At 42.8% G+C, this 24,550-nt stretch overlaps 1 protein-coding gene across 1 annotated transcript in view; it reads left to right on the forward strand.

Moving 5' to 3' along the window:
- erfl3 (Ets2 repressor factor like 3) overlaps positions 1 to 24,179 on the forward strand; it is a 73,216-nt gene extending 49,037 nt beyond the window's left edge. The window contains exons 2-5 of the mRNA XM_004550884.4: positions 2,104 to 2,338; positions 15,479 to 15,594; positions 15,761 to 16,908; positions 19,143 to 24,179. Coding sequence (XP_004550941.2) covers positions 2,104 to 2,338; positions 15,479 to 15,594; positions 15,761 to 16,908; positions 19,143 to 19,811 — 2,168 coding nt within the window. The 3' untranslated portion in view covers positions 19,812 to 24,179. The remainder of the gene's footprint in view (positions 1 to 2,103; positions 2,339 to 15,478; positions 15,595 to 15,760; positions 16,909 to 19,142) is intronic.
- The last annotated feature ends 371 nt before the right edge of the window (positions 24,180 to 24,550 follow it).

Below are 24,550 nucleotides of genomic sequence, written 5' to 3' on the forward strand. Positions count from 1 at the left end.
GGATGCTATTTCTTCAGCGAGACAACCTCCTCACCGGAGCGTCTGTCAGAGCTCCGATGATAATTGTTGATAAAATAAAAGTTCAGTCCAGGATACGTGTGGCTAAATATTACAGTGCTATAGTCTGTTTTGCTCAGTCGTGTCACATTCTCTTGACCACCCAGGCGACAGAATGTTAGTGGGAGACTTGCACAAACATTTTCAAAAACACACACACGCGCACTGGCACAAAAACTCTTTCAAACTCGTACATTTGGGCGCACACATGCTCATGCAAACAGTCATATACCCACGCCCACAGTCTCATTCTGCCTGTCTCTTGCTCTGCATTTCCTTCGTGCCGAGGGTGGAGAGAGAGAGAGAGAGATGGAGGGATAGGCAGGGGAGATGACTGGCCATGTTGTTTTGCTACAGTCAGAGGAAAGAGTGACAGCATGAGAGGAAAGAGGTGGAGGAGAGGTGGAAAGGTTTTTCGTGTGCCTAACTGTTCCATGAAGCCCACTAACGCTGCAGCTTTCAGTGTTGTAGTTTCAGTGTGCGTGTGTGTTTCCTGTAAAGAGCCACTCTGGTGAAATTGTGACCTAATCACAGCAGAGGAATGTGTTTTATGCCAAAGCTTCAGACGGTACAGATTAAGACAATTAAAGTTACAGGGGGCATGCTGGGGTTGAGCAGGTCGAGGCATGCATGCACCGATTACTAATAAGAGCCAGTCAGGTAGTCAGTCATGTAGCAAGAAAATATGGATCAGAGTGCTGAAGAGGTTTAGGTTGCTTCTCTTCTCACATCCTTGCTTTTTATTTTCATCGCGCATGCATTAGTTCAGGGGTTGGCTGCAAAACATATGTGAGCCTTATAATGACTGTGACACAATGATGAACGTACATTAGACTATCAAGATTACTAATAGCCAATGGGTTTCACTTAAAGTGAAAAAGTTTAAAGGGAAAACTTCTGTTTGCACATTTAGGCAATATTAAGCTATTAATTCGGCTAAACTTAGCCTACTTTGATAACAAAAAATAAAGCTTTATTTTGAGTCTAGATGCAGATCAAACAAACCTGTAAGCCAGCAGCATTAAAACCTAGCCTGAAGCCGTACTGATAAATTCTCTATTTTCCTCAACAATTGGATTTGATAACTAGCCACAAACTAGCAGTTTATCTTCATCTGGTGCAAATGAAGTTGTGACTCACTTATGCAAACTTGTCATAGTCACAGGTAGCCACTAAAAATGGTGTCTTGTGAGGTTCTGGAGATATAGATCCATGACCTGTGTTAATACCTCTACTGTTATCAAAATTAGGTGCGCTTTGTGTCATCAGTACAGTCATCTAAACAGTTAAAGTGAATAAAATGTAACTGGTGTAAACGAATCTTATAGAAACATCTTAGACCTTTGTTAAAATTTCTTCCGGTGTGGTTAGAAAACATCTTTGAGATTTCAGAAATTTCCATTAGGTTGGTGTGAGGTGTTGATTATTAGAATAAGTCGCAAATGTAAAAATGTGTGTTTGTGCTTCATCTCGTCTGTTTTACTCTTTTCTTCTCTTGCTGGTGTTTCTGACTTTTCTGTCCACTTACGTATTTTTCACAGGTCTAATTTTTACTTCTCACAGGGTCTAACTGCCCAATAAAAGAGAAAGTATTTTTAGAAAAAAGCCCTGCAGTTTATCTTATTTTTTTCTTGCTGGAAATACAGGGAGGACTTGGAGAGTAGTGACGACAGTATGAATGAGAGCAGTGCACTCTGTACTAAGCTGCACTGTTGTATGTGATCTATACTTGGCCAGACACCTGTAATCTTCTTTTCCCTGTTAGCGCAGTCACCTGAAACTGCTCCTGACTCATAACTGTAATCATATCTTAGTCTTTTCTTTTGCCTTCCTTTAAACTAGTTTTCTATAGCGTGTATTTCCCTACAGAGACAAAAGGCGAGTCATCCGGGTGCACTTCAGTTCATCCAAAAAGATGTCTTTTTACTAGAATTTATGAATACGACCCGCGCTCTCTACATCACCATTCACTGTTCTTGGCAAGGCTCGAATGACCCCCCTCCACCCAACACTAATATCCCCACTCTCTTTATCTCTGTATTACAGGGTTCGCCTTCCCAGAATGGGCTTACAAGCCCGAGTCAAGCCCTGGTTCCAGACAGATCCAGCTGTGGCACTTCATCCTGGAGCTGCTCAGGAAAGAGGAGTATCATGATGTCATCGCCTGGCAGGGGGACTATGGCGAGTTTGTCATCAAGGATCCAGATGAAGTGGCTCGACTCTGGGGGGCCAGGAAGTGCAAACCCCAAATGAACTACGATAAACTGAGCAGGGCTCTGAGGTATGATGACTGAGAAATATACTGTTACCGTAAACAGTTATTTTCACATAAAGTTGCTAAAACAAAAGGACTGTCAAAACAAGAACCGTACAAATTATCTTTAGTATTCATTGACATATATTAACTAATTTTAGAAAGGCAGAATCTTTTCCTTCTTGCATCTGCAGTGGTGTGTCTGAGGCTTAAAGCACTGAGGGCTACACCTAGGCCCGTGCCAAACAGCTGTTCCAGCTTTGACAAACACAGTGTGCAGTGGAGAGCGCTACAGTAACCCCTCAGCAGCACTGGGTTTAACAACTTTGCTCCAGCCTATCATTCATTCGGGACACAGCCAGCCTGCTTGTAGGGTTAACTTTTCATTCTTGTCAGTTTATAATTTTCTCAATTTAATGTTTTGCTTTTAGTAATTTTAATATATTGAAAGAAAAGAAAAAACTAAAAAAGGAGAGGCATGAACTTGTCCAGGTTGCTCCAAGCAAAGAAGGAGAATTTCTGGCCACAGCTTGAACAGCATTTTTCTTAAAGTCTGGTTTATATTTTTATTTTAGTAAACTAAAATGGTTTTGGTTTTTATTTAGTGTGATGTAATGACCTCACAGCGGACACATTAGAATCCTCAGGGGAAATTTGGCATGTGCAGACTTTGTTTTTTTGAGGGTGTATTTGGTGACCTCATTGGCTTTAAATGCCACTGACCTGAGCAAATTTAACTATGAAGGAGTTTCCTGTGGTTGTTGATTATTAATTTCAGTTAACACCAGTGATCCTTTAATGTCAAGTACTGACTTTATCATCTGATTTGTACCTGTGGATTACTTCCAGTGTGGCTTTTTGTGAAGATTTGGGGTGTATTTGAAATTGCCCGTCGAATGATTGGTTGAGTTTATTATGAATAAACTTACTTATTATTTTTGAATTGTGTTTCCTACGTCTTAGGTTAATCAAGTTGGGCTTGTCGGTAAAGGAAATGGCATTAAGACCAAATAACCCTATAAAACAAATCAAATCTGAGCCACAGAGCAGCTGCTTTTCATTGTGTTTATTTGGCTTTTATAAATAGACTTTAGTTTACAGTATTGATGGATAGATGAAAAACCAATAGAAGTTACATGTTAACAACAACTTTCAGCATATTCAGAGCTGAATATTACAGGGATCACATACCCCAAGGGGCTCTTCTCAGCTGCTCGCTGTAAGCACTGTATCTCATTCACTGTGTCTTGTTGTGTACTGCCAAACAGAGCCAAGATTAAGCTAAGCACTTTAAAGAAAGCCACATAGGCCATTAAAGGAGGGAAATGCTTTGAATTGCTTAATTTAGGGCTGGGAAGGCTTATGCACGCTCATTTACACTGCTGAGATTAAGATAACTTCTACAGATGGTATCCTCTGGGGACTAAGTGCTTATATATAGTGGGTCTTAGTGCCCTCTGATGGACCAGACTTAGAGCCTGATTATCAACAAGGTCCCCACACAGGAGTTCACTCCTGTTTGGGAAAGTTCACTCCTGTGTCCTCATCCAGCTTCCAGCAGCCAGGTCGTCTCCCTCTAAAGTGAGCTGGCTTATAGCGATAAGGACAGTCAACAAAACAACACGCACACAAACAAACATGCACCTTTGCGTTGTCACCTGATTTGACACCGGAGCTCCTTCAGTGCCCGAAATGAAGCCTCTCAAGACACATTAATAGTAATGTGGCAACAGGATTAGTGGCACTGAAGACTGATGAAGTTATAAAACAGGCATGTGTGCATGGTAACAGTCCCCATATGGAGTAAACTGTTGGAAAACAGGCCACCTCGCGTCTTTCATGTGGAGAAAACCTAGAGTCTGCTAATAATGGAGACCACAGTCGACATGTGGCAGTTAGCCTACACACACATGCACACACATTTAAAAGGCGGGCTTGTTTTGAAGTGTTCGTTTTATCACTTTGGACTGTGTAATTATTATTTTTACCTCAGTGATCTTGTTCTTTCCTGTCTGCCGTGCACATGGTGGAAATTCCCTTAATCAGGACCAATGTATTGTGTGCGGACTTGAGCATATGTGTGTTGGCTTTCCGTTGATGGGACGCAGCCTCGGCCCATGCGTCATCCTGGCCTCCCGCTCCCACGACCACTGTGAAATTCCCACTCCTGTTGAGAGGATTACGCTCACACTGCGCGAGTGTGTGTTTATGTGTGTGGAAATGTGCGTGTAGACGTTAAAGAGGTTAGACTGTCCTGTTTTTTAATTTGATAATGAATCCGTTCTTTTGCACCGACTCAAACCAAAAGAGAAAAACAAATTCAGGCTGTCGCTCTTTTTTTAGATCTTCAGTCTCAACCGTTAAGATCAGTGCTGCCTGACATTTCAGGTGGAGTTAATGAATGAAAGAACGGGCGCAATCTATAATCCTCAGCTCCAATTTAATCATGAGAAATAAGTCAATAGGCTGGAGAAATAAAGATTTCCACTGATGAAAAGACCATGACTTAAATCTTCCTCCTAGTCCTTGCACCACTCTTTGCTGTCATGAAGTAACTTAGGGCAAATGAAGCCTTTTGCCAATCATTCATTGCAGAGTTTTTGCTTAATGAGTGCAATCACGCTAAGAGGTCCCAGCTCCTTGAAACCTCCAGGTCCCCTGCCTGCCAGTCAGCAGCCAGCGTTAATGGTCAGAGGTCAGCGGTATTGCCATGCACAGCTGGTAAAGATTACCAACACGGCGCATGTGTGCATTCAGATGCACAAATGCACCATTGTGCAGACTCTCGGCCAAGCATGGATGCTGGAACACATGTTTTAAGCGCTTGCTTCATTGCCAACATTTATTTAATTGTGATGGGACACCACAGCTGAAAGGCTGCCACTGCAGAAGTGTGCATAAATAGAACAACAATTGTTTTATTGTAGGCTTAAAATTACATGAGAACATGCACTTAACATGGGGACCGAACTAGAAAACACGACTTCACATTTGTTATGAGGATTTATTTATAAATGTGTGGAAGTAAGCACTAACTGAGAGGGAGGGAACCAGTGGTTGGCGGATAGAGATTACTGATCTGTGGTTGACGCAATCTTAACTCAGTTGAGGTGAATGGCCGAGCTAGGTGTAATTGTCGGAGCAGGGAGGATAATTAATCCAGAGTGGAGTAGTTAAGTGAGGTGGCGACTATGGAGAACACAGTTGGAGCAGGAGTGGTTCAGAGGCGGGGGCCAGGCATGCCAAAAACAGGAGCAGAGGAGAGCAGACAAAGTTAGAAAATTGTTCAAGTAGCAAAAACAAGTGCTGGAACAAAACAGTCGCTGAAACTGAAAGCTAGCAGTGCGGTGGAGTTGCAGCAGTCCGACTCCCTGAAACCACTCCTGTAATCAGACAAACGCACACAGTAGCGAGATAAAACACTTCTAACTAGAAGGATGAGGAAGCTGAGGCAGTGAGTCTGACACACAATACGCTGTTTTTGATTACTTTGGGGGCAATTAATCATATTTTATTTACAATGACAATTTTAACTACCATCAATTATTGAAACCAGACAACTGCTCTAAAGTGATTACTGTCCCACATGCAGCTTTGCAATAATGGTCTAAATTTGCCTTTCCTTTTGGCCTTCCATAAAAGTCAATGTCCACATTTATTTAGTGTAATCAACTGATTAAAGTTCAAGGAAATCCACTTAGTATAAAAAGCAACATTCTTCTTTTTAAAAGTATAATAAAGCAACTATTTATGATTCTTATTTTTCAGTAATCCAGCAGAACTAGGCCAAGCTGCCACCATGTTTGTGTTTCTTGGCCTATCTTTTCCTGAAATACAGTAGTAATTTAAAAAAAAAAACAGCAGTAAAACAGGTTATGATTGGCGCTCACGAAGTGTAACCTGATGACCACATGTAAACAGCTGGCTGCAGGAAATATTGCTGCCTATGCACACCCTGTTACTCACTCAGCTGGCTGGGCCTGTTTGTAGGTCAGAAGGTCTTTAACTGTTGCACTGCTTTGTGTGGAAACTCCCAGGGCCAGAGAGAAAGTGCAGAGGGAGCACCCAGCGACAGTACCACTGTATCACTTAGTGTTCAACATATGTGCATTGTCATTCCATTGTCTCAATCTGCAGCATGTATGTGTTTAGCATACATGAGCACTGTGTGTATGCCTTTGTCCCCACTGAATGAGGCCTCTGTTTTCTATGAGGGTGGAAAGCACGCACACACCAGAGTGTGCTCGAATACATATATTGTACCGGCCGAGCATGTGACCGGCCTGATCGGACCCTGACACGATCTTCCTCTTCACACACCGACACACACCATGTATATTGATTGATTGATTGATTGAATCTTTATTTTGAACATGTTGAAAAAGTATAAAAAAAATAGAATTAAAAGAGACAAATGAACAAAGCAAACAAAAGGAAAACGAGCAACCACAACTCCAAATAACGTCCATGTTCAAAAAGGAGCAGGAAGAAGCATAAGCTTTTTTAATCCCACCCCTTTTCCACTATCTAGTATCAATAGACTACAGAAATACCTCCTTGCAATTACATTATATGTTATGTGTAATTTTTTTTTTTAATATATACACATATATGTTTCTATCTATCCATACATACGTATATACACACATACGCACATGTACACATTTTCAATAACCCCATTAACACCTCAAGGATACACAACCTACAATTATATATATATATATATATATATATATATATATATATATATATATATATATATATATATATATATATATATATATATATATATATATATATATATATATATATATATATCCATACCAACAAACCCGTGCATGCGCACACACATGAAAATATTAGACAAGAACACCCTATCAAATCTCTACCTTTTCCCTGTACCCTGTAAAAACCATATCCTTAAACCGCTTTTTAAACTGCGCCATGCTTGGACATTGCTTCATATCTTTACTTAGTCTGTTCCACAGCTTCACTCCACACACAGAGATGCAAAAACTTTTTAATGTTGTACGGATACGAGGATGTTTTAAATTTAATTCCCCCCTCAAATTGTATCCCCGTTCCCTTTTAGAAAACATTTTTAGAATATTGTCAGGAAGCAGGTTATTTATTGCTTTATATATAATTTGTGCTGTGAGAAAATGAACCAGATCTGTGAATTTTAGAATTTTTGATTTTAAGAATAGTGGATTTGTATGATCTCTGTAACCAGTTTTATGGATTATCCTTATGGCCCTTTTTTGTAATATAAAGATTGATGATAGCGAACATTTGTAAGTATTGCCCCAAACCTCTGCACAGTAATTCAAATACGGTGCAATCAGGGAACAATAGAGAATGTGGAGTGATTTGTGGTCCAGAATGTGTTTTACTTTACTCAAGATTGAGACACTTCTTGAAATTTTGTTATGTATATGATTTATATGAGACTTCCAGTTTAATTTATCATCTATAATCACACCAAGAAACTTATGTTCAAGTACTCTTTCAATTTCCACACCATCTACATGAATCTGCACTTGTGCATTTCTAAGGGAATTCCCAAATAAGATAATTTTAGTTTTACTTAGATTTAGCGATAGTTTGTTCCTGTTAAACCATTTTTTAATTTTGCACATTTCTGAAGTAATTGTATCCAGCAGCTCCTTTAGATTCCCCCCAGAACAAAAAATATTTGTGTCATCTGCAAATAATACTAATTTTAATATATCAGATGCCTTACAAATATCATTTATATAAATAATAAATAATTTTGGACCCAGTACAGAGCCTTGTGGAACACCACAAGCAATGTCCAAGCATGATGAGGAATGGACACCCAGCTTCACAAATTGTTTCCGGTCACTTAAATAATTTTTCACCCATTGCAGTACAACCCCCCTAATCCCATACCGTTCCAGTTTATTAATTAATATGTCATGATTGATTGTGTCGAATGCTTTCTTGAGATCCAGAAATACTCCAGCTGCATACTGTTTCTGATCTATAGCATTCGTAATCTCCTCAATTGATTCGATTAATGCCAGAGATGTTGATCTTTTTGATCTGAATCCATATTGACTGTCAGAGAGTAATTTATATTTATCTAAGAATTTGTCTAATCGTTTATTAAACAGGTTTTCTAGGATTTTGGAGAACTGTGGTAGTAAAGAAACAGGCCTGTAATTTGTGAAGTGGCGTCTATCCCCGGTTTTATACAGCGGCACAACTTTAGCTATTTTCATTTTGTTTGGCACTTTTCCCGTCTGAAATGATAAGTTGCAAATATATGTTAGAGGTCCTACAATTCCTTCAATGACCTTCTTGACGATTTTCATGTCAATATCATTACAATCAGTAGATGTTTTATATTTACACATGTGTACAATGTCAATTATTTCTTTTTCCTCCACTGATGTGAGGAACATTGAGTTAGGGTTCCTATCAATCAGGTTTTCACTACAGTCTACTGATGGCAGTGACTCAGGAATTTGTTCTGCCAGTTTTGGTCCAATATTTACAAAATAATGATTAAAGCTGTTGACCTTATCAGCAGTGTTTTCCATAATATTGCCATTATCGATAAAGTATTGTGGATAACTTTGTTGTCCAGAATTATTTTTAATGATACCGTTTAAAACATCCCATATTCCTTTCATATTATGTTTATTGTTGTTCAATATTTTACTATAATACTCCTTTCTACATACACGTATAATATTGGTCAACTTATTTTTGTATTTTTTATATTTATTTTCAGCTTCTTTTGTTCTTTGTTTTAGGTATTCCCTATAGAGTGTATTTTTCTTTTTACATGCATTTTGTAAACCCTTAGTGAGCCATGGTCTATCTGAATATTTGTGCTTTCTGTTGTATTTTATTGTTGGACAGTTTTTATCGTACAACTCCATGAATATTCTTAAAAATATGCCATATGCAATATCAATATCAGCTTCTTTGTACACATTGTCCCAGTCCTGATTTAATAGATCGTTCTTAAATGCAGTCATAGTTTCTTCTGTCCTTACACGTCTGTATCTCAGTTGTTCTTCATGCTGATTTTTCTTATAATTAGTGTCATAAACTGCAAAAACTGGTAGGTGATCACTGATGTCATTAATTAATATTCCGCTCACAATGTTGTTTTCCATATTGTTAGTGAAAATATTGTCAAGTAAGGTGGCACAATGTGGTGTAATTCTGCTAGGCCTGGTTATTTTAGGATGTAAACTCAAACTGTACATAGTGTTTAGGAATTCGTCGGTCATTTTATGCTTTTTTGGATTCAACAGGTCAATATTAAAATCACCACAGATAAACATAACTTTTTGATTTGTTTTAGAGAATATTTCCTCTATGAAGTCATTAAATACTTGAATACTAGAGCCAGGTGTTCTATATATACAGCTAATTATTACATTTTTTTCTTTTTCCTTATAAATTTCAATTGTTATACATTCTAGTAAATTATCAATTACAGTTGTCATACTTTCTACCACCTTGTAGTTTAGGTTTTTATCCACATACACAGCTACTCCCCCTCCACTCTTGTTCCTTCTATTTACAAAATTCACTTCATATCCCTCCAGTCCAAAGTCCATTCCTTTCTCCGCATTGATCCATGTTTCAGAAATGGCAATAATTCCAAATGGATTTGCCAACTCATTTAGATATTCCTTTATATTGTTGAAGTTGGCATACAGACTTCTGCCATGTATATGCTCATCGCACCACCACCCAACCAACGCAAACGCATTTAATTTCCTTTTTTTGAGTCAGTAAACACTTGTCAAATGTAGCTCCCACACAAAGGACTTTTTATCTCTGTAATTTGTACACACCTGAGTGTGAGCAGCTGGTGTGTGTGTATGTGTGCATATGTGTAGAGGAAGATCTAGCTGGGATGTGTGTGTGTGTTTGCGTGTAACAGCCAACGCTGACGAAAGAGGCAGAAAATAAACATGGGACGCATGGGGAGCATTGTAATCCCAACTTCCTGTCACAGTCAGCTCCTATTTACAGCCCAACAATGGCAAGGCACAGCCTGTGCAGACACACGTGCACGTGAGCGGGTGATTCATTTCATTTTTAGTGCTGACATTTGTGTGTGCATATGGAGAGATAGTGGAAAAGATTTTATACAGATATCATAATAATAATTTATGGAAAAAGTGGGAATAGTGGACAGGTCTTTAGCCCAACCTCAGTGTTTGAACTAAACGTGCAATACTTTATATTTAATCACAGATTACTGCCTTAACCTTTTAAGGCAATTCAACTTTTTGCATTTGCAATACGATGCATGTGGGTATTTGTACTCATCCAATACACGTGTTAATGAGTTTTTATGTAAGACAAATAAGATATCTTCTGAGTTTGGAGATGGTGGTGGTATCAATATACACCCAATCTCGAACTGGGGCTTCCGACTACATCTGGAATGCACTATTAGGCTAATTAGTGATTCTAACTTAACTGTAGGTGTGACTGATTGTCTCAGTCTATGATGCGACCTGGGCAGGGTGTGCCTGCTTCTTACCCAGTGACAGCTGGAATAGGCTCCAGCCTTGCTGCAAACCTGAATTTAAGCATTAAGAAAAATCAGTGCTTGGATAAATGATACAAAGAAAGTTCCACCCCTAACCTCTGGTCATGAGATTTTGTGACTGTCCAAAAGAATAAGCTCCTAAATACAAGAGGTCCCAACGAGATTCCTCCATAGGTTAGATATTTGGGTGCTTCTTTCTGGAGGTTTTCCAGGCAAACCAAACTGGGAAGAGACCCAGGACCCTTTAGAGAGATTATACATCTCATCTGACCTGTGAACACCTCAGGTCCCCCCAAAAGGACCTGGAAAGGGTTGCTTTGTAAAAACATGGTTTCAAGTACAGGTTTCTGAAATTTCTCTGTCCGTTCATTGGTATTTAGTTGCTGCACTCCGGTGTGTGTTTCCATGCTTTGATCATAATGTTTTGGACCCCAGCACGTCTGTGTAATCGCAGCCATAATCCCTGGCCTAGAATCACTCGCAGTAACAAGTGAGTTGATAGAAAGCCTCCCCCTCTGTTTCCCCGAAGGCTTTGCCTAAATCCATGCTCGCACTGATTGTTCAATCTACTCTTTTGGTAGAACAGGGAATGGGATAAAGCTGTATCTCCTGGATGATACATGCTGGAGTGGGGGCACACATCCACCCCTGCGTTTGAGTATGTCTGAATGAGATGGCACAGGATACAATAGAAATGTGTGTGTGCATGCATGCATTTGTGCGTGTAAGGCAAGTGCGGTGGGCAGCTAAACACAGGCACTCAAAGAATCTCTTTCTTCTCTTTTGAAGTGAGTTCAAATGCTCTTCAAAGACTGTCTGCCTGTATGACGGCGCAGGGGGGTGGGCTTGGAGAAAGACCGGGTGACCATGTGCTCTAAACGCAGCTTCATTCAGAGCACATGGAAAGTTGTTCTATTTCCAACCCTGCATTTCAGCTTTATGTACCCTTGTAACATCAGAGACTTGAGAGGGAAAGTCAAACGATCCCCCATTTTAAATGTGTAGGAGGCAAAGATGGTAGTAAAAGTATAATTTCCAGGAAGAAAAAGACCTTTTGAATCCTTATGTAGAGGCAAACTTCTCGAGGATTTGACTGTTATGCCGAGTTTATTATGAGTATAATAAAGAACGTGGACAAAACAAAAATGTTCTCTAAGTCAGGATGTATTAATAAGAAGTCCAAAAATAATTTTAAAGAAATAAATGTGACATTTGATAGAGCTGCATCAAAACCACAGCTTGTGAGCTCAGGTGTAACAATGTTTGTGACATTTTTTATATTTAGGTCTAAGTCACATCGTAGCACAATGAATGAAGTCATACCTTTTTGTTAGTAGCACAAACACAGTGAAGAATAAAACCTTAGATTTCACATTTCAGCATCTTAAATGACTCAAAAAACTCATGACTGTGAAGTCCTCCTCCCTCTGGTGGTGTAATCACTTCTGCAGATGATGAATCTTGGATCGCAGCTCCTCCTGCGGCCTCGGCCACGTTTAACAGACCTGCAACAGTTAACAGCCCAGAACTCGTGCACTTAATTTCTAACTTTAACATCCACTCAATGGTTACGTTTAGGTACCAAAACTTAGTTGGTTAAAGTTAGAGTTATTTGGTTGGTTATACAGCCAATCTATGACATTTTTAGGCAAATTGGAGACGGTCGAGCAGAAGACCCATGATTATTTATGATGAAATGACCCAACTAGACTAAAGGCGTTCTCATCTGAAAGGCACTGTCAGTCATAAAAGCTGATGGTGAGTCCCAGGTATTTAAACTCTAATGAGGTTGTCACTTTGTAGGTGGTCCTGAGCGTCATTGACCCACCCTGCCATCATGTGAGTCATTAAGGTCACATGATTGTGACCTCAGTGACTGTGAGCCAGGGTTGAATTGCCTGGGAAGAGATTTTGAGACTGATCGTTGGTGTCCCATGCCACCACCTCTGTTCAGTAACAGTTTTGCCTAGATGTTTCTTACATACCTAGGTGAACATACAGCAGATAGCCTTCTTTGATAAACTGTCAAAAATATGCTTCAATAAGCCGAGGCTGCTGGGGGCTTCCCATGCTGATGAATGTTCTTCTTAACTCATCTCTTTTCACTGTGTTGATACACCACTCTGCATTTAATCATTAGTTATTATTAATCTCTGGCTCTTTTCCACATTGTGTCTTTTGTGCTGTCTTCCTCCCCTCACCCCATACTGAACATAGTTTATCTGACATTAGGAGGGGGAACCAAACACTTCACTTATTGTCATACTTATACGACCCTGGTCCTTTCCTTTTGTTTCTATTTGTTGCCATCCTCTCATAGATATCAGCATGATCCACCAGTCCTTCCCCAAAACCGCAGTGGCCTCCCTCACCTATCGTTCATCTGTCGTCTTCACTATCAATAAACGTTTGTCATTCACATTCGAGGTTTTATGTCCTTGCTGCTGAGTGTATTTTAGATGCATGCGACTTTGTTTGTTTTCTCTGTATTTATATTGGACCCTATGTGGGTCGCAGCACATCGCATTGACTTTTTCTATCATCAGCTAATTCAATCACAAGCCTGTTGTGGTTTTAATTCTGCTTCACTTCCTGCCCGCCTGTCTCTGTCCGTCCGTCCCCCTCCTTCCCCCTCCTTCCCGGCCCTTGTGAGTGTCTCCCCTAGAGCAGAAATTACATGCTGCTTTGTGCCTGGCGTAAACAATGTTTTCAACAGTGCTGGCTTGTCTTGTCTCTTTTCTCCCTCTCCCTCTCTCTCTCTCTCCTCTCTCCCACTGCCTCAGGGGATGAGTGGAGAGGGCAGGATAAAGAGGGGGGAGGCGGATTGATGAGAGAAAGAGGGAGACAGGGGGTATCGGTAGGATAAAGGGAGAAGGAGGAGGGGAGAACAAGTGAAAAAGAGCAATAGTCTGTTCCCAGAGTAAAAAACGGTCCAACAAGTCTGAGTAATAAGCATAATAAGAGGGGGTGAAGGGCAACAGACACCGGCACACAGCGCCGTCTCGATAACTACCATTCAGTGTAATGATAGTCACTGGGCTCTGATTAACTCAACATTACCTACATACCCTGAAGCCCCTATCTTTGCCAGCACTCATCACTTATCATGTGCCATGGTGGAGGAAGAGAAAGCGGCTAGTCTAGCACTATAAAAGCAGGTAGGCATGCAGACAGGAGAAAAGGGCAGTGTGGTTAAACCCTGTGTTTAATCACCAGGGATAGTGGTGAGAAGGACAGGTGGTAGTTTTGGTGATCTGGCTTGTTTTCTTCGCCCCTCCCACCCTGACGGATCAACACATCAGGGTTTTTTTTTCCTTTCTCCTCCTCTTTCTTTCGCTCTGTTTCCCTCGGTGTGTGAGGGTTGTCAGCCAGGGATCTAGAGGTTACATAAAGTGAGTGTGGATCCGAGGAAGAAAGCAGAGAGATGTTACATAAAGAGCTGTAGCTGGACAAAGGTTAATAAAAATCGAGCCTTGCACTGTAGGCAGGAGCCATGGGAGAGAGAAAAAGCATGAAAAAAACTGAGAGAATGGCCATTACATAAACAGATAAAGATGGGCTGAATTATTGGTGGCTTTGCTTTGCTGTTATATAAAGAGACAGGTCCACCAGCAAAAATGAAAGATGAGAATGAGTTGTGTATGTGTGTGTGTGTGTGTGTGTGTGTGTGAGAGAGAGAGAGACCACTCATCTGACCGCATCTGAACTTAAAAGATGCTTTTTTCATAATACCTGACCTTTTTTTTTTGATTGCTAGCAAAGACGGTTGAAGCAGCAGGATTATCTCAGCGGCAGAAACTGAAACGTAGCTGGACAGATGTTGACATTGTTTCCGAGTACAATAAAAGTCCAGACACACCAGCTCTCACCAAGCATTTTGGTGAAAGCTGTTTCTTCTATTTAGACGTGATAACAACTCGCAAAAAGTAACTTTATTCACTAGGGGTGGGGAGAAAATCCATCCATCTGGAGATCTGTTTTTTAGAGCGTAAGGTCAGGAGTTCAAGTTGCCCTCAGTGTAAACATGCTTCTTCTTGGTGCTCTTACTTTTCTCTTGACTAAGAACGTTTTGTTTGCTTCCTTTTTGTTCTAGTCTTTTTTTCTTCTCTTTTCTTCAAATTTGTCATAAGAGGCAATAGATACTCCATTTTTAAAAACTTTACATTTTTGGCAATTATGTCATGGTTCGGGCTTTAAAGGGTTAAACACAAATGCTGCCCTGCATGCACACCTGTTAAATGCAGATTCAGAACAGCCCAGCGCTGCTTACGCTGGCTGCTGATCTTTTAATTATTTTCTTATCCTGACGCACAACTTCACAGTGCTGTTCCTCAGCTCAGTGTATCCTCATCCTTTTTGCTTCCCATCCCATCCTCCTCCTCCTCCTTTCTGTGTCTGCTTTGTGCAAATGTCATGCAACACTCTCTAATATCTGTCATGATGAGGGGGGGCGCATGAAAGACTCGCTTATTAAAGTGTGTGCTTGACTGTGCAAGCTCATCTGACATGGCCTTAAAGATCAGAAGCACAAAATAGTGTTTTAAACACGAGGAGCTTATTTTGGAATGAAATGTTTTGTATGCTGTGTTTGATTTTAGTTTTCTCCTTCTGTTTTACAGATATTACTACAACAAGAGGATCCTTCATAAGACCAAAGGGAAAAGGTTCACCTACAAGTTTAACTTCAACAAACTGGTTTTGGTCAACTACCCCTTCATTGATATGAGCTCCACTGGTAAGCCTCGTCTGTGTGTGCGTGTGTAAATATCTCCTAATCCCACAATAGGATGGCATGACTACATGGGATTATACAAGAGAGCACTGCAATTCATTTCTCTGTACTCTGCCCGTCTTTTTTACTCTTTTTCTTATCTTCTCTCTCTTGCCTTTTACATCTACAGGAAGTAGCGTTCCTCAGAGTGCCCCTCCTGTGCCCACCGGTGCAGGGACCCACTTCCGCTTCCCTCCTTCCACCCCATCTGAAGTCCTCTCCCCTAACGAGGACCTGCGCAGCCCCGGTGGCATGTTCAGCTCCGTGGCCCGACGAATGGCCCGTGGCTCTGTCAGCGACTGCAGCGACGGCACTTCAGCCAATTCTGAGATCGAGGAGGGTAACACGGGAGCAGGAGAGGAGAGGGGGGAGAGAGTTGTGAGTGGAGGAGGGCCAGGTGGTGGTGGAGGAGGCTACCGGAGCATCATCCACCCCCGTTTGGCTTCTCATGAAGCCCTGTTCCGCATGTACGGAGGGCCGGGTAACCCTGCAGGGCATCCAGGCTCCCGTGGCCCGGCAGCACACCGCATCCACCCAGAGCCCCTGTCCCCCTTCCCTGCTTCCCCCCTGCCAGGTCCAGGAGGAGCAAGCCTTCTAGCTCCACCTTTGTCTCCTGCACTCTCCATGACCCCCACATCTCACCTCCCCTACACTCCCTCGCCCACCCTATCACCCATGTTAGGCTCTCACTTCTCCTTTAACCCAGAGGACATGAAGCGCTACCTGCAGGCCCACACCCAGTCGGTGTACAACTATGGCCTCAGCCCCAGAGCTTTCCTCCAGTACCCCAACATCGTCATCCCCCAGCCCCACCGGCCCGACAAGGCCGGTCTGACTGCAGAGAGAGGAGCGGCCGAGAGGGCGGAGAGAGCCTCGACTGTGGGGGGAGGCGAGAGGGGAGGAGACCGGCACCACCATCCACCTCTGGGTCACCCGACCCACCACCACCCGCATCCTCACTCTGCTCACCCTCACCCACATTCCCACCCCATGCATCATTCACTTCACCTTGGTGAGGAGCCGCCGCACATGTCCCCCTTCAAGTTCAAGCTGCAGCCGCCTCCACTGGGCAGGAAGCAGAGGGAGGGGCAGAGCCAGAGTAAAGCCAGGCAGAGCTCACTGTCCTCGGGTTCAGGATCCGGGTCCATGTCCTCCACCTCTGGCCTGGGCTCCTCGCTGTCATTCGGCAGTGACTTGAGCTCTGCCAGTGGCTCCGGGCTCATCTCCGCCTCCTCGTCAACACAATCTCTAAACAGCGCGGGACTTCCCAAGATAAAGGTACCCAGACCCAAACATCGCTCACATTCCCACAGTTCCCAGTGATTTAGACTTTGTTTGTGGCTACGTGTGTTTCAGAGAGAGCATGGGCTGGTATTTTGTTTCTGATTGAGATAACTTTATTAAACCCAAACACAAGCATTTCGTTTGCAGCTTACCCACACGACTCACAGTCCTTACACACTAATCACAGTTGCTTTTTAAGGAACAGAATGATAAATAATGAGGTTAAAGTAGAGCTGGGCGATAGAACGATAACGATATGTATCGCGATATAACTTTTACTCGATAGAGAAATTAAGCTATCGCGATAGACTTCGCCGCTCTTGTCCTCTTAAAATAAAAATTTTTTTTTTAAAAAAGGTCAGCCAATCCAAACTAAGTAGCGCAGAGCCGAACCAATCACAGCCGCAGCGTCACGTCGCGTGACTTGTTACGTACAGCACAAGTGCCAAGCCGCACGTGTGTTTGTTTGGGAAGCAGGCAGTGGGTAATGGAGCCAGCCCGTAATGGAGGAAATGAGTGTGCCAACTAGAAAAATCAACCGAGCGTGACCGAAGAGAAAACAGATGACGGTTCCAATGCCGGAGAGATTGTCGAACGGAAGAGCCATAGAAGTTCCGTAGTGTGAAGGTATTTCGGCTATTTCAAGTCTGACAAAAAACAGAGTAGCGTGCACTGTAAATTGCACGCTACTCGGCACGAAAGCAAGTCTGGAAATACAATAAACTGGTGCATGCGTCACACTGCGCCACGTTATTGTTTCGGTGAAATGAATTTCTACAATACTGTTACTGTTAATTCTACTCTCTGCAGTGTTTAAATGCTTACATATACACAGTTACTGTCCGTCCACACATACGACTCGGGTCTGCTTCTATGCCCCAGCTTTGTTTACTTTTTCCCACCGAGGCTTCTAGACTTCTGATTGGCCAACATTTCTGCACGGTTAGGAATCTAGCGCCACCTGCTGCTTTGGCATGTTCATAGCAGCGTTTTCCTTCATTTCTGCCTTTATGTGTGGACGGGATTATTTTTTAAAACGAAAACGGAAAATCTCCGTTTTCAAAAACACCCGTGTACGTGTGGACGTAGCCTCAGTCTCTGACTGGAAGCGCTAATTCGTCATTCGGCTTTTGTCAGACTAAAGTAACTGTTAAAACTGTTTGAAAAGCTCAGCTATACAACAAGGAGAGATTGAGAATTTCCTTTTAGTTCTCAGTTTATTTGATACTGACAAAAGTTAGTCAGTTTTGTCTGTTCTTCTGTAAAACAAACTAAGATTTATTTTTAGAATTAATATTTTGTTTCTAAGTGGAATTGACAATTTAGTCTGTTTCGTTTGTTCTATTTTGAAACTTAAACGCTTTAGCGGCTGCCTTTTGTGTAGTTTGCAATATTTGCCTTTATTTATCTGAAAAAGTCTCATGTTCCTTAAGTACATCTACCCTGTTGAACTTATTATGGGAAATAAATATTTAAATAAAAACAAGCTGCTGATTATTTCACATTTTACTTGTGAGCAACGGCACATTTAAATCTTACAAATATAGTTATTTGGCTTATATCGTGATAGATATCGTTATCGCCTGAAATGAAAAAAACATATCGTGATATGAAAAAATCTCATATCGCCCAGCTCTAGGTTAAAGGAAAGAAAAATAAATAGATTACAAGGATGTGTCCAAAAATGAACAGTCATCGAAAAATGAATATAAATGACCCCGTCAGAGTTAAAGTCATCTAATAGCCTGAGGGAATTCAGGATTTTAAGTACCTGAGAGAAACTTCCTGAACTCAAACTCCTCTGTCTTGTATCTGGCGATGGTAGTCCTTGTTATGCTTTGCTTGGTGAGCTCAGCATACCTATTTCTGCAGCTTCTGGTTAGAGTGTCCCTCGAGTACGCAGATCACCAGAGCAGGATTGCTGCTGCTGGCTTTACAGTTCAGGGCGAAGTCTCAGTCAGTCTGCATGACTGTAGTTGTGTCAGTCTGGCCAGTTGCAGCTCACAAACTAAACGTGCATGTAATCAAGCTCTATGAAGGATATAAAAAACAATAAATATGAAAGTGAGTCACTCTATATACTCTGTCAGCTCTCCCAACTAAAGTCAGGTTGGGATTTAAGCATTAGTAAATTTATGTATTTATTTGTGATTTATATATTTAATTACCAACAGCAATCCTTTTTTAAGTTACATTTTTGATCAACTTCCTTGTCCCTCTGTTTGAAGGTTGAGCCCATCTCTGACATAGACTCCGAGGAAGAGGTGGAGGTGACTGACATTAGCGATGAAGACCCAGATGAAAGAGATGAAGAGTTTGAGCTCTTCGCCCCTCGCCACCCGAGAGCATCCGACCACCACCACCTTCCTAATGGCTCAGCCCGGGCCCAGCAACAACCCCACACCGACGAGGACTTAGAAGAAGATGTGTTCAAAGCCCCCGCTCCTCCTCCACCCGGCCTGATGCCTTTCTTCACCTCGCAGCACACGCACTCCGGCGTACATCGCATGCTGCCCGTCATCAAGAGCGAACCCGCCGAGCCCGGGGAGAGCAGCACACCCCCATCTCAGCCACCCGCGGCGGGGGCTCCCCAGACGAAGTGCATTCCTCTCAAGCTGCGCTTCAAGAGGCGCTGGAGCGAGGACCAGCGCATGGAGGCCTCGCAGGAGGAGTCAGATGATAAAAAAGTACGACCGGAGGAAGAGAGGGAGCGAGAGAGGCAAAGTAACGGACAGATGGAGATGGAGGAGGATGGGACGGGCAGCGGAGGCGGGGACAGTCCTCCTATGCTGGCGTATGAAGGCTCTTTAGCAGCACCCCTGGCCTTGCACAGGAGGGTGACTGCCGAGCTGCACCGCGCCACTGCACAGCTGTCTCTGGAGAATAAAGACTGCTGATGAGAGCCTCAGTCCAAACACTACTGCTCCAGCAGGGCAGGAGGTGGTGCAGGAGTATGTAAATGGTTCCTCTGTAATTCCCTCTCCTCACACTGACAAACTAGAATCAAGAAACCTCCACTGACCCGAGAGCACACGTCAACATACACATGAAAGTAACGCCCCAAAGACAGCCCGACACCTTCTCATCTCAGGGTGCCAAATATGGCCATTTTGTCAGCCGCTGGTGTCACAGACGGATGCGCGTGAGGTCTCTTTTGGTGTCCGTGATGCAATGTTTATGTTTATTCTTAGTCATTGTATAACACCAAGACAGTGTAAACCAGGGGTAGGGGAACGCCAGGCCTCAAGGGTCGGTGTCCTGCAGGTTTTAGATGTGTCCTTGATCCAACACAGCTGACTTAAATGGCTAAATTACCTCCTCAACATGTCTTGAAGTTCTCCAGCCGCCTGGTAATGAACTAATCATTTGACTCAGGTGTGTTGACCCAGGGTGATATCTAAAACCTGTAGGACACTGACCCAAGAGGCCTGGAGTTCTCTACCCCTGGTGTAAACAGTGCATACAGAGTTCCTGGTAGTGACTGAACGGGTTTAGACAGCCTGCGTCTCAGAAAAAGATGCACTGCCCTCCAAAAACAAGAAAAATAAAAACCAAATCATTCACATTTGCAACCCTCAAAAATATCTTTGAACACCATTTGTTTGAAAACTAAAAGCAGAAAACAATTTTTTTTATTCGTGTCAGCATTATTCCAACAACAGCGACGCATCTTTACTGCTGCAGTGAGAATAGAAATACCGCTTAAATCGTGTTTGCTCTCTTGCTTTGAAAATCACCTTTGTACACAGTCTTGAAATGACTTTGAGTTTGGTTTTTTTTGGTTTTTTCTGCCGGCGAAAGCGAGCCTGGTGGTGGGGGAAAGTACAAGATACTCTGCGTGCTGACCCGTTTGGTTGCTCTGTGTTTCATTTTTACTCGCGGTTGAGGTTTAGGCACCAAGAGTACTTGCAGAAAAGGGTTAGGCACCAATACCAAACGACACTTCACGCATATCTCTGCAATGCAAGCAGCTTTAATTGTGGGGAGACAGAGAAAAAAAGGCCACTATTTGACGCCCTGGACTGCCCAACTCTTGCCTCTTTTTGTGTCAGACCTAAAGCCAGACCATTTATCTGGATCAGGGCTCTTCTGGGACGCAGCCGTGTGCAGGAGGGACTCACTCAGACGCCACACCAGGCACAGCGATGGTATGACTGACCTGGAATCATCAAGTTCACCTCCTAACACATGCCCTGCCCCTGTAGCACAACCCCCCCCCCATCAGTAGGATCAGCAGCCAGTCAGCACCTTCCTCAGGGGACACACACATATGCACACACGCACACTCCCCAATGACGATCCAGGATGATGATGATGATGATGTGCACACCCACGCCACTTTTTCCTACAAACTGACGGGACTTTAAGTGCCTGTATCTAAAACCATGGGGGGGAAGAGTGTGAGGGGAGGAGGGAGGGCTACTCAGAGTGATCACTCTGTGAACATGTTTGTTGGATCAAAAGGAAAAAGTCTCTAAAACTGATACAGGTGGGAGGGGGTGGGGGCGGTGGGGTGCTGGGTGTTGTCTGACTGACTCTTAAAACTGGCCCACTCCACTCAGGGAAGCCTATTGCTGTACGTTTATTGGATTCACGCACACAAACACACACACACACAAAAAAAAAAAAGCAACAAAAAAAAAGAAAGGCCAACAGTGAATGGGACTCAGTGACTACGGACACCAAAATCTGTTCACTGCCACACACACAAACTTTTTTTGACTCTTCTCTGAGAGCTTCTGACTTTCACATAACCTTCTGTCTCTCTGCTGTCCTGCCCTTCTTTCTCTTGTGGACCACCTGTGGAAATATCACAACTCTGCTCACAGACACAAGTTCAGCCCAGGGAGATGTGAGGAGGGGAAAATGATGAAGAAGACTGCAGAAGAGGAGGAGGAGGAAGAAGGGTTTTTGCAGGGGTTCCAGCAAGCTGTTAACCAGCCTTCTTACCTCACCTAACATGGCTTGTACACTGAAAATTATTTCCCTCAGCAGCACAGAAACTTAGTTCACCAGCTAGAGCTCGTCTAACAATCATAGATAGTGTTAAACTAAACCAGCAAACACACACATTCGCACAGCACTGCCTTCAGCATGCTCCCTCTCCCTCGGACCAAACCTCCGGCTCTCTGTAGCGCATCACCCTCTTAGGTCCTGATGGCGTGTGAGGCTGGCGGGCCTGTTAGCTACGAGTGTGAGAGCTCGAGAGAGCAGGGAGCATCTCTCACACACACACACACACACACACACACACACCTGCTCACACACACACACACACACACACTCTGCCTCTCTATGCCTTGTTTTTATAGCATGTACAAAAGTGCAAACTGAACTCTAACAAACATACATACAGATTATATCTTTATATATTCTAAAGGAAATTATTAAACAAAAGTAAACTTTTAAAAAGCGTTTTGATGACGTGATTGATTCAGGATTTTTTTTTTCTGTGACATGGTATCATGGAGGGCAGACTGAAGATGCAGAGGGGGCGTGGGTCAGGGTTTTTTTTTTGTTTGTTTGTTTTTCTTGTACATTTGTTTCATAGATAAACAAGCCAGAGGAAAAACAGCACAGGCCAGTCTATCACAAGAACACGAACGGCGAGAAAAAAGAAAAAAACCCATCAGGACTCGAGCAGACTGCTAATGAGTCAGATGTGTGGTTCACTCTGCTGTTCACTTTGTTTCTCGTAGCTTGCCCTTTCAGCTCGCAGCGTTCTGCTCTTTCCTGTCTGCAGTCCAGCTCGCCTCAGCAGGGTTCTCCCTGGTTTCAGCTCCCAGCCCCCCTCTGGCCCTGGGCCACCTCTGCAGGCCGCCTGGGAGTGTGTGAGGGTGTGTGAGCGGGTTATTCGTGGAGTAATAATCCCGTCTCTTCTCTTAGATCAGTTAGGGCAATGCTCCAAAGTTCACAGCAGCTCGGGGATGGGGTTAATCAGTTGGACACCCTCTCCTCAAACTATGCATATTCTCACAGACACACACACATGAAACACATATATTTGTGACATGTTTCAGCATCCAGCCAGGCGTCCGATCGGGGGGTGGGGGTCTGTCTCCTGCCTGGCCAGCAACAAGACGGATCTATAGCGGTGAGCTGTGAGATAGATGGCCTGCAGGCGGTCTGTGTAGCCGGGCTGATCGAATTTCCTCCTCAGACCCCCGTGGTCTGGACGGGAGCATGTCACAGCCCGCACACACACTCACACACACACCCGCCAGGCCCTGTGTCTGTATCTGAACTGACAGCTGCCTTACTTCTACTACTTGTCATATCTCAGCAACAGAAAGACATCCGTCTCTCTTTCTTCTCTGCTCTCTCTCTCTTTCATTCGCGCTTCTCGCTGTTCATTTTTTTCCTCGCTCTGCTTCAGGCGCCGTCAGACTTCCTGCTAACGGCAGCGCGATCTGACTGTCGCGATATATAGCGGGGGCAAAGCGATTGATCGGAGTCTGGGTGAGACGCAGACTCTCCCTCATCCTGTTTCAGGTCTGCAGACAAACAGCACAAAGATTGCATTTCTCTATTTAGAAGAAGGAGAAAAGGTTTCTCGGTTTATTTTTCTGATGTTGTGATTGTTCTCATTGGGTTATTTACCTCTCCAGCTGGCATTATGATGATGATGGTTAATATTATTATTGTTATTATTCCATGGCTCTGTTAGCTGTTGCTTTTTATGTTGTGTACATCACTTTGGATGATGTTGATCGACCCCAAACTCCATTCCCTGTTTTCAAACCTTCTAGCCTCCAACACACCCCCCCCCCCCCCCCCCCCCCCCCCTTTGCTGTCTTTAGTTTTTGCAGATGTAATATAACTAAAATGTCTAATATTTGATGCTGACAGAGAAATAACATCGGGTTTTGAGAGGGAGGGACAGTGGAGGATTATTTGGGGGGGGGGGGGATTTTATCCTTTTTTTTTTGTCTTGTAATTTTAATTTTATAATGTTACTTTTTCTCTCTCTTGCTTGTATATTTTTTATCTTTTTTTTTTTTTTGAGGGGGGATGTTGTATCATTTTAAAAGACATGTATCGTTTTACCATGTAAAGGTCTATCTTTCAGTCTTTCACCCCCCCCCCCTCCCACCCCCCCCCCCCCCCAAGCAATTACCTAACACTCAGATGGAGACGAGAGAGAATACCATGATGTAACATTGAATTTTTCCACTTCTTTCGTGTTTTTATGTTATTTTTTTCCCCAAACTTGTAATTAAGCTGTAATCAGGGTTAATTAAAACTGGTTAAAACCCAATATCAAACTCAAAGTGTTTGTTTATGTTTCTTCTTCTTCGTTCATTTTTATTAACGCCACATAATCCCCACAGTGGAGTTTTATTACCTGGTTATTTGTAAACAAAGAGATTAACCCGTCACTTTTTGTCTCATCCATAGTGAGCCACCAGTCATAAAGAAGGGATTTTTGTATTTCAGGATTACAGTTAATTATAATAAATGCAAAGTGTTTCTAAAACAGTAAAGACGCTGTTCTTTGGCCGTCAGGGGACCGAGATATTACCAAAAAGTATTCACTCGTCTGCCCTCACATGCATATGAACTTAAGATAAGATAAGATAAGATAAGATAGAACTTTATTAATCCCTCGGGTGGGTTCCTCTGGGAAATTCGATTT

The sequence above is a fragment of the Maylandia zebra genome, linkage group LG11 (genome assembly GCF_041146795.1).
Source record: "Maylandia zebra isolate NMK-2024a linkage group LG11, Mzebra_GT3a, whole genome shotgun sequence".
In the NCBI taxonomy this organism is placed as follows: Eukaryota; Metazoa; Chordata; class Actinopteri; order Cichliformes; family Cichlidae; genus Maylandia; species Maylandia zebra.